The 10,259-nt window shown below is 43.8% G+C and overlaps 1 protein-coding gene across 1 annotated transcript; it reads right to left on the bottom strand.

Annotated features, from left to right (window-relative positions):
- Positions 1–296: 296 nt before the first annotated feature.
- Positions 297–4,264, bottom strand: LOC147323226 (carbonic anhydrase 4-like). The gene is made up of 9 exons (XM_086303472.1): positions 4,239–4,264; positions 3,825–3,900; positions 3,683–3,709; positions 3,424–3,594; positions 2,315–2,463; positions 2,100–2,195; positions 1,860–1,938; positions 1,602–1,765; positions 297–1,498 (listed from the first exon to the last, which is right to left on the bottom strand). The coding sequence occupies exons 2-9, from the start codon at positions 3,898–3,900 to the stop codon at positions 1,313–1,315; spliced, it is 948 nt and encodes a 315-aa protein (XP_086159598.1). The 5' UTR covers positions 4,239–4,264; the 3' UTR covers positions 297–1,312.
- Positions 4,265–10,259: the final 5,995 nt, after the last annotated feature.

Genomic DNA, 10,259 nt, shown 5'->3' with positions numbered 1-10,259 from the left:
TTATTAGGAACACCTCTCCCTGTTTGCAGGGACCTATTTATCTCAAGGACATCAAATACCGCCATTACAAAAAGAAGAGCAATGTGATAAGAATGCTCGTCTTGTGGCCTGAAAAATATGTTATAAAAATATGTTTCACTTAGTTAAAATCAAATTAACTGCAACCCCAACCTTTCATTGATAATACGGCTAGTTAACCATTACACACACACAGCCAAATCCTTCAAAGCGGTTTGAGTTTAAACAGGTCTGTTTGCCCTGCTTTGTTAGTAAATGGCATGGGTCATGCAAGGTTAAAACCAGTGTGGACAAATAATTGGCAGCTTCACAGGTTGGGAATAAAACTAGGGATCTTTGTTCTAAAATACATTGTTGAAGCACATTTTGTAAACTAGAATAGACACCTCTCAAAAGCTCAGACAGCTTGGCCTAGTTAGGTGTAACAAATGCACCTATGAAGCACTCCAGCCAGCTATGTATCATTTCAAAATTTCCAGAAACTTCCAAGAATTTATAAAAAGAGAGTAAAGCGGCACAAACATTCACAAAAATTTTTTAAATGCCATTTAAGAAGATCAGGAAAGTCAGTTTTCTTCATGTTGAAGCAATACAGTACAGTGTTAAGGACATAAGCAATGTGCATCACTGATAAACAATTTTTTTCATCTGAGAAAGTAACACACAAAACCTTCAAAACACGAACTTCATAAAGGAATCGGCATGTTTTCTTTTTTCATTTTGTGGTTTTAGCACAGTGCACCTCAAATGCAGCAGTAGCTGCACTAATGGAGGCAAGAAAGGTTACAATAGTTTAAAATAAATACAAATAACAAAGAAATAAAATCACCATATCCTTCAATCATCAGCTGGTAAACTAAACTAGTTGCATGTGCCAACATCAAGGTATATCATGCATCCCTTTCTCACCCACGCCTAGCTCTGGCAGCTCAACAGAGATGTGGAACATGCCTTAATTGTTCACACCATGTTGGCCTCGCAAAATGAAAACTTGTGCATGTCATTGCATAAAGTAAACTTTGCATGCATGAGGTGCGTGCATGCATTCAGACTCAAATCTGATAACAGGTAAGTGCTTTGTCACAGGTAGCCATAATCAAGAGATATTGTTGAGAGATAACATTGGTGCAGAGGTAGCCTTCACCTTTAAAAATTGTTCTTCACACTTTTCGTGATTATGTCAAACACAGAGAGCTACACTAAAAATCAGCAAAGGTCAGTTTTAGTTAAATGGGAGAAAGAGCGAATGTTCTGAAGTGAGGCAACGGGTTGACGATGACGTTCTCTTTCTATTTTAGCTCCAAATCCAGCCCAGTGCAAGACTGAGAAGTAGCAGGCCAAGGGAGAAGCAGGTTGAGGAGGCAGAGGCCCTGACGCTCTGAGTTGACACTGGCTGTGCAGGCTGCAGGCTTCTGTAGACATTTGTCATGAGTTGTGACGTGCTGTTTTCGACACGCACTGTGGTGCTGAAGAGGTCAATCTGGTGATGATATTCCAATTAGCTTCATGAACCACTTATAGACCATCTGTGCTCACAGCAATGACAATTAAGAGACAGAAGAAAGAAATGAAATAACACCTACCAGATCTTTGCTGACTTTAATTGGTTCCTTAAAAACGGTCCAGACCACCGCCTCATTACAAGTGGGGGTCGTCAAAGATCCAAGGTAGCGGTAATACTTAGTGCGATTCACACCAACGAGCAGGTCGTCCAGGGAAAACCCAGCTGCAATTGAAACTTTCTGGCCTGAAGACAGAAACAAGACCTATATGAAGGAACTATGGGTGACACAATTTAGAGTCAGAAAGAGGAGAGGAGGTTTTCCACAAAAAAAAATCACCTTTTTGTGTGATGTTGGCCAAGTAAGAGGTCAAATTGCGCCAGCTTTCTGGCTGGCCAGTTGAATTGCCTGACATTACCTGGAAAAAAAAGTATATATATATTTTATTATTATTATTGTTTTCCACAGCTCAGAAGAGGAAATGACCAACAAGGGACAACACCTCACCAAAATGCAGTGAGGTTGGAATACTGAATAACACAACAGGCATTACATCATCTCGTGCGCTGCTTCTCTTACCTCGATGAAGAAACCAAGAGCTGCGAGTCCGGTGGAGTCTTTGACGGCTAGACTTGTATTCCCATTGTAGGATGACTTGCTGTTCACAATATGCAGCTGGGAAAATACATAAATTCATAAAGATCATACAGATGTTTGCTTGCTTATTTTATTTTATTTACAATTTTAATATGAATTTATCGAAGAAACACAGCAGCATCAAAATAAATCTGTACCTCCATAGGATAGCGCTTTCCATCCACTGTGTGCTCGGAGCCGGGCACAGAGGAGCCGTTGCCCCAGTGCAAGTGGAACTGTAGGCTGTCGTATTGCTCGGACAGGTCCCCTCCTGAAATCTTAACTCCGCTCTTAAGGGTCACTTTGACTGGAAGAAGGAGGAAAAACAAAAACAGAATAAGGTTACATCTAACCGGTGAGGAGTAAGAGGGAATGTTGAGGTGCAAAGGGGGTGCGTTTAGTTGTAGAAAAGAGAAGGGCGCTAAAAATTCCAGTAAGACAAGTTATCTTTATGATGATGATGATGATGATTATTATTTTTGTTAAACTAGGTCGAAATATATGTTTTGAAACACAAAGATAAAAAAAAAAAAAACACCAACCTGTTAGGTATTTTAGTACCATGGTAGCATTTACTGGATATTGTTTTATAGTGACATTATGCAGGAAAACTCTGTCATTCAATAAGGCCCCTTTGTTTTAGTTATTTTTCTCTTTGACCCAAGAATTGATGTGTGAGAATCACAGGCTGGTACAAGGTTGAAATACCACAGAGATCACTCCCTCAGCTACATTAGTTTCTTAATCTTTTAGACGCCTGTTGAAGGCCAAATGGTTTGTTTCAGATTTCACTAATGAAAGAACACTTTGTTTTGTGCCTTGAAAATATGTCGCTGAGATAATCACAATTGTAGCTGAACTAATAAACTACACAAAGGATGCTTCTTCACCCAAGGGCAGGAAGACGCTCCCTTATCTTGGTCTGTACTGGTTTAAACTGATAATCTGCTGTCTCATGAATTTTACCCTCTATATAAACTGTTGTACTTGTGAATAAAGTTGAGTCACTTTGGGAAGACAATCTAAAGCAGTCTCTGTTTTCTTGTTCTCCCAAGCTGCTCCCGAGCTCGTACTAACACGCTGAATGGCATGCTTGAATATTGCTTGAGAATATATTTGACTGTGTTACAGACTAAGGGACATTCTCTGCTGATAGACGTCCACGCCTCGAAGGAAGTCGATCCACGGATTAGGCCCCGGAAACCGTTTCCTTCACAACCCACAACAACAAACTTTTGTAAGCACTAAGCCATAAACTCGGGCTCACCTGTGTCGCCAGTATTTGTCATTGACGTCATTGCGGAGGTGTCGTCATACTTTACAAAAGTGAATTCAGTCAGATTGGCGTTTTGTGTGGCAGATGCTGAGACGATGTTAATGGGTGACTGTCGGGTGCCGTTGCAATATTCCGGGGAAATTGTTGACCAGGTTGTGTCATCTATGAGCAGAAAGAACACGTAACGTCACCGAGGAGGGGTCACTCAGTGGGCAACATATAATAGATAATGGAGATATTGGGTACTCACTGCAGGATGGGAGGTGATAACACCAGGCTGGATGAAAAAAGGGGTGAAAAAACAGGACATTCAGATTCCCATAAGTACAAATTCAGTGTAACAGTTAATTCAAAATATTTCATGAAAAAAAAGGCCTTTAGCTAATACACACCTATCGATCCGGATGCGCAGTGAGCGGCGGGTACGAGGACGCACACAGCAAGCGCAGCGACTACAAACAACTTCATCTGAAACGAGCATAAAAGCCACATTGTTTATATATATATATATATATATATATATATATATATATATATATATATATATATATATATATATATATATATATATATATAAAATCATCAAAACGAAAATGTAGCTCTTGCAACACAAACATGAATCAATCAATCACAGGCTACTATATGGAATGACAAATTTACCTATATATAAACTTTGAAAGTTAAATTGCTAAAATTTAAAATGCTACAGTCTGATGTTAGTAGAGAAAAGAATGCAATACATGCATTTTTCAGACTGTAGCCTAATTCTTCCTTCTGTCCAGCTCACCTAAGCTGCAGTGTCTTACCTTTGATGCACCTGTGCGTCCTTTCAGCCTGTTGTCAGATGCAGCTAGCCTCAGCCTCCCTCTTTTTGTGCAGCTGGCCGGACACCGCCTCCATGTGACATGTGAGTTGGTCGTTATCCAAAAATTTCCGGAAGTACGATGGAGTATTAGGGCCACATTAAGAAAAAAAATATAGTGTCGATCATTTTGAGAATAAAGTCGATATTTCGAGATTAATAATTCAATTTTGCAGAAAAAAATGTCGAAAAATTCATTCAAATTCATGATTAATAAGAGGACGTAAAGAGACTGATTGCTAACACAACTTATCAGTGTTTCCCTGGAAACCCAGTAGCCAATTCCCGACAGTATGCATTTTAACATTCATGAGTATTTACGCTTGCCTATTTTGGTCTGCAAGAAATTATTATTTTTTTCTTGTGTTTTTTTGTTGAAAGGTGTGAATGCAGCTTTGAATTTTGGAACTCGAGCTATCAATAGTGTAGTTCGTTTTCGATGGCCGTATTTTAATTTTAATTAAATGACATACATTGCAACTAACAAGAATGCTATGCGGGTAATTACACTAACCAGTAATCTGAGATGCGTGTTCTACAGTTTCATCTTCTTGAATGATCCTGCGAGGCTGGTTGAACAATCAAAGCTTTGATTGTTATAGACATATTGGACACAGTAGCCTGCAGGTAATAGCTTCATTCTTCTGTCAAGCCTAATTATTAAAGCCATTCAGTTCATACGTTCATAATTTCATAATTGCTCAGAACTTCTCCGTAAAAAATACTCTTCTTCTTAAACTGGATGAGTTTAAGAGGTTTTTTGTGTTTTATTTGGACACAGCTAATGATGCTGAAGAGAACAGGATCTCCTCTGTTAATTTAGGTGAAATTAAAAATGAAAGGTCTATGAAGCATCTGACGTAGTATATTTAACGGTGGGACATGCCCTGAACACCTCACCCAGGAGCAGTGGCGGTCCTAGCCTGTTTGGCACCTCGGGCTAACACTCCCTCTGGCGCGCCCCCACCCCACCCCCACCCCCACACACACACATAAAACATATTAACGATTGTACATTAACATAAAACTGCTGTCGAAATTCACCAGAGAAACACACACACACACACACACACATGAAGAGAGAGAGAGAGTATGCACCGTATGCAAACAGCTACCAAACAGCCATCATAATTCGTCATACAATGAGAACAGGACAAATCAACAATTGACAATGACTAATTAATATTAAAATCTGTAACATAATATATTGTTTGGAGTTTAGTCTGTTACTGTTACTATTTTTACCATTTCTTTTTGGAGCAACTGTAACCCACATAATTTCCTTAGGGATTAATAAAGTATTCTGATTCTGATTGTTTCAGGATGACCTGCCATTATCCAATGACATATTTGCTTACCTCTATCTTTTGCTCGTTTCTCCTCTTCTTTTCTCTTTTTTCTAAACTGAGCACCTGATGGCTTTGAACTTTTCTTGTCCATCTTCCATTGGTTTTAATTTTGAACTCCATTATGAACACCCATTCCCCAACCCGAGGATCACCACAACATAACCTAATAGACCTACACCTTAGTTCACATATTCACTTTGTCTAGGGTTTATTTCTAGGATTTCACACAACCCAGGATTCAAATCATGAATACATAATTTACAACATTATGAATGAAATGTGCTCTATTTGGAAGCAGCAGCCCCCCTCCCCTTTCGACGGGTTGTGTATGAGACTTTAAATCATCAAACTGTAAATTATAAATTTTAAATTGTTATTGATCCCTTTACCCCGAGTCCTAAAGCGTATATTTATTTTCTTACTGTTCTTATATTTATTGTTTGTTTACTTGCACTGCTGTAACTGGAGCCTCGTCGTCTCGTCTCTCTATATACTGGACTGTATGTAGCGGAGATGACAATAAAGTTTACTTTGACTTCAGCAGCAAGCAGGCGCACCGAGGGCTCTCGCGCACACTTTCGCGTATAATAATTTCAAAAAAACATCGGTGCAAATTATAAGTCTGTATCATAATGTCTGGTGTTTTCGTGTTTGTTGTTTTGTTTTTATTTTGTTTTATTTTGCGAGTTGGTTATTAGATGCTGCTCCAGCCAGCCAGAGAATCCCCCGCCGCCCCGCCCTCTCCTCCCTGTGCCGCAAGCAGCAGGTGCAGCTCGCAAACGGAGGGCGCCCCAGCAAACGTATGATAGAAAACTGATCGGTGCCTGTACCATTCCCAATATGCGCTGGTTGATGTCGGGGCAGCATGAGTACGAGCAATTTTTATTTTTTTTTTGTTTTGCTGATGCCCGTGATGCCGCCCCCCACCACGATGCCACCCCGGGCAACCGCCCGTGTCTCCCGTATCAAAAACCGCTACTGCCCAGGAGGCATCCTTGTCAGATGCCGCCTCAACTGGCTCCTTTCGACGTGGAGGAGCAGCGGCTCTACTCTGAGCCCCTCCCGAATGGCCGAACTTCTCACCCTATCTCTAAGGGAAAGGCCAGCCACCCTTCGGAGGAAGCCCATTTCCGCCGCTTGTGTCCGCGATCTCGTTCTTTCAGGCACTACCCACATCTTTTGATCATAGGGGAGGGTAGGGACGTAGCTCGACCGGTAATTTGAGAGCTTCGCTTTTACACTCAGCTCTCTCTTCACCACAACAGACCGGTACAAAGTCCGCATCACTGCGGCTGCCACACCAATCCGTCTATCAATCTCCCGCTCCCTTCTCCCGTCACTCATGAACAAGACCCCGAGATACTTAAACCCCTCCACTTGGGGCAGGAACTCATCCCTGACCTCGAGTGGGCCAGGGATGTCAAAGCATCAAACAAAACATCACATTGCCTTCAGCAGTTTGTCTTCTTCCTCTTGTGCATCTTGCTGACATATGTTCCTAGGAGTGTATTGACCCACCCGACCTTAGTCATGATACAAAGGAAAACCTGATTCATCAGATCAAGCCACCTTCTTCCATTGTTCAGTTCTCCAGTGCAGACACTCCCATCAGCAATGTAGGTTCTTTTGGTGGTCTTACATATTTTTGTGTATCCAACCAGCTTTTCATGGTGGTATGAAGTCAGCATATATTGAGTCCAAATTGTTACTGCACAAATCAAGTAATGTAAATGGGTTAGCAACTCTGATATCAACTATGATAGGTATTCTAATAAATCCTGAAGCTTATTGGGTTTTTTTTCAGGTGGTGGGGGTGTATCCAGTTTCTGGGCGAGTTGTGAGATTATGACATTTTGAATGCTCACTGCCCATTTTAATGACATACAGTATGATGATGTGGCTTCTTTTAGCTTTTGTTGGACTAAACATGCTTCAACCTGTGCTGGAAATTCTGGTTTGTTCTATTCATGTCACAGCGAGTGAGATGAGCCGTGTGGTAAAATAAAGGAGGATCCAATTGCAGGCACGTGTAAGGGTGAGAAGGTGGTTTATTAAGCACAAAACTAAAAATGGACAAATTGCAAACGGAGGAAGGACTAAACTATACTGGGAACAAACTAAATACAGAACACAAACCTGAACAAGAATGAGAACGAGCAGAGGAGAATGATGATGGACAGCAGGGAGAACACACGGGTGAGACATGGTGGATACACAGGTGGACCAGCAACTACAATGACAGAAGACACGACTTAAATGCACACAGAGAAACACAGCGAGACAAAAAACAAGGAGCACAAGAGTCCAAATCAGTCCAAAAACGTAAGAAAACAGTCCAACACAAAACAAGACCATTCATGAGTCCAAGAACACAGGAAAACAGAATCAAAACCAAAAACCAAACCAGAGCTCAACAAAAGTCCGTGAAAAGTTCAGGGGGTCGACCCGGGGGTCGACAACACAAGGACCAAGACAGTTCTGGATACCGGCCGTGCGGACAGCAACTGTGACGACGGGCAAACAGTTCTGGGGGCCAACCGTGCACAAGGCAACGGCGGCGGTGCAGACAAAACCAATCAGGAGGCCGGCCACTTGGAAGGCAGTGGCGGCCACTGAGCAGGTCCGGAGGCCGGCCGCGAAGCCAGTGGTGGCGACAAACTCTCTCCGGAGGCCGGCCTTGATGGCCATAACGCCCAACTAGAGGCCTGGAACAGGACGAGCCGGGTCCAATGACGGTGTGGCAACCGCGGGACCAGACGAGGATGAGGCTGACACTGCAGGCGTGGATGAGGCTGACACTGCAGGCGTGGATGAGGCTGACGCTGCAGGCATGGATGAGGCTGACACTGCAGGCGTGGATGAAGACACTGTGGAACCTGACGGCAGGGTGGCGGCTGCGGAACTTGACAGTGGCGATGCTGCAGGCGATGATGGTGCAGGCGATGATGCTGCAGGCGATGATGCAGCAGGCGGTGATGTGGATGCAGCAGGCGGTGATGTGGATGCAGCAGGCGGTGATGTGGATGCAGCAGGCGGTGAGGCTGCAGGCAGTGATGTGAATGCTGCAGGTGACGGTGTAGAAGTCGCAGGGGATGGTTCAGCAGGTGACGGCTGAACAGACTTCCCCGGACCATCAGCTGACATGAGGATGTGCTGGCTGGGTCGTCCAGGACCCCCACAAGACGAGGCGTGGTGCTGGGTGGGCTCCTCGGACCCACCAGCTAACTTGGCTTGAAGCTGGATGAGCGACTCGGGCCCTCCAGCAGACAAGGCATGATGCTGGCTGGGTTCACCTGAACCCCCAGCTGACGAGACCAGGGGCTGGCTGGGTTCTCCCAAACCCCCAGCTGACGTGGCTTGAGGCTGGACGGGCTCCTCGGGCCCTCCAGCTAACTTGGCCTGAGGCTGGACGGGTGGCTTGGGCCCTCCAGCTGACAAAACTTGAGGCTGGCTGGGTTCTCCCAAACCCCCAGCTGACGTGGCTTGAGGCTGGACGGGCTCCTCCGGCCCTCCAGCTGAGATATAGACGGCTGAACGGGTCCTTCTGACCTTCCAGCAGAGGACGGAGGCAGAAGGGCGAACTCACTGGAGCTCTCAGCAGGGGATGACAGCTGAGACTGCTCAGTAAAGTTCCCCAGTGAAGCTGCTTGTGTTGGTGTCTTGACCTCTAGAGGTCCAGAGTTGGCTGGTGACTGACACCCAGCCTCTGGGGAGGCCCTAGAGGAAGCAACTGTCTCTGAGATGGCCAGCTTAAATGAACCAGCAGATGTAATGATGAAGTGTGTCCCCTGCTTGTAATTATGATGGTGACTGAATGAATGAGTGGGTAGGCTGCTGAGCTCGGGGCAGCTGAGCTATAGGCAGCGGAGACTGTTGTAGTGGAGGCGTGATAGGTGGTGGAGTGGCTGACTGAACTGCGGGCAACTTTACAGACTTGATGTTTGACTGGGGTGAAAGTGAGGACGGGACAATATGGTCAGAAAACCCTGTTTCAGAAAGGTTTATTGCTTTCCCTGAAGGAGCTGACGGAGACAAAAAAGCTTCCCTAACACTTAAATTCCCTATGTTCATAGTGCAAGGCTCAGCTACTCCGGGCATGGAAACAACAGCGTGATCACAGTCATTAACACGACACGTTGGCTCAACAAAGGCAGTCTTAGGAGCAATGACCATGGGTGAGACAGAGAAATCCTTGTTATTTTCCGAGGAGACACAAAAAATAGCTCCTGAAAAAATAAACCTAGCACCTGAGTCAGAAGGAACAGAAAGAGTGTCCATTTCACTCACCACAGTCGGTGACCCAGAACCGTGACAATTCATTGAAGGAAACAATGTAAGTTTGTAGTTTTGATACATCAAAATATCTGATGTAAACTTCCGTATTTTGTTTCCAGAGAGTTTTGAGATTAAATGTGTGTTGCTTACTAGTGAATGTTTGAATGCATCCTTTTAAAGCTGCAACACTCAGCTACCTCAGTCACTTCCCGTGTGTTTTTTGTGTGTATATCACTCATATATGGAAGTGTTGTGGTGTACATATGCCATTCAGATTTGAAGAGAGGTTATTTTTACATGTTGTTTTGTTTTTGATCTGTTGGACTAAAAAAATCCACAGG

Source organism: Aulonocara sp. 'chitande type north' Nkhata Bay, linkage group LG8, assembly GCF_057382095.1.
Source record: "Aulonocara sp. 'chitande type north' Nkhata Bay isolate Kocher_YH1m ecotype deep benthic linkage group LG8, A_spYH_male_GT1.1, whole genome shotgun sequence".
In the NCBI taxonomy this organism is placed as follows: Eukaryota; Metazoa; Chordata; class Actinopteri; order Cichliformes; family Cichlidae; genus Aulonocara; species Aulonocara sp. 'chitande type north' Nkhata Bay.
This window is presented reverse-complemented; position numbering and strand designations above follow the sequence as displayed.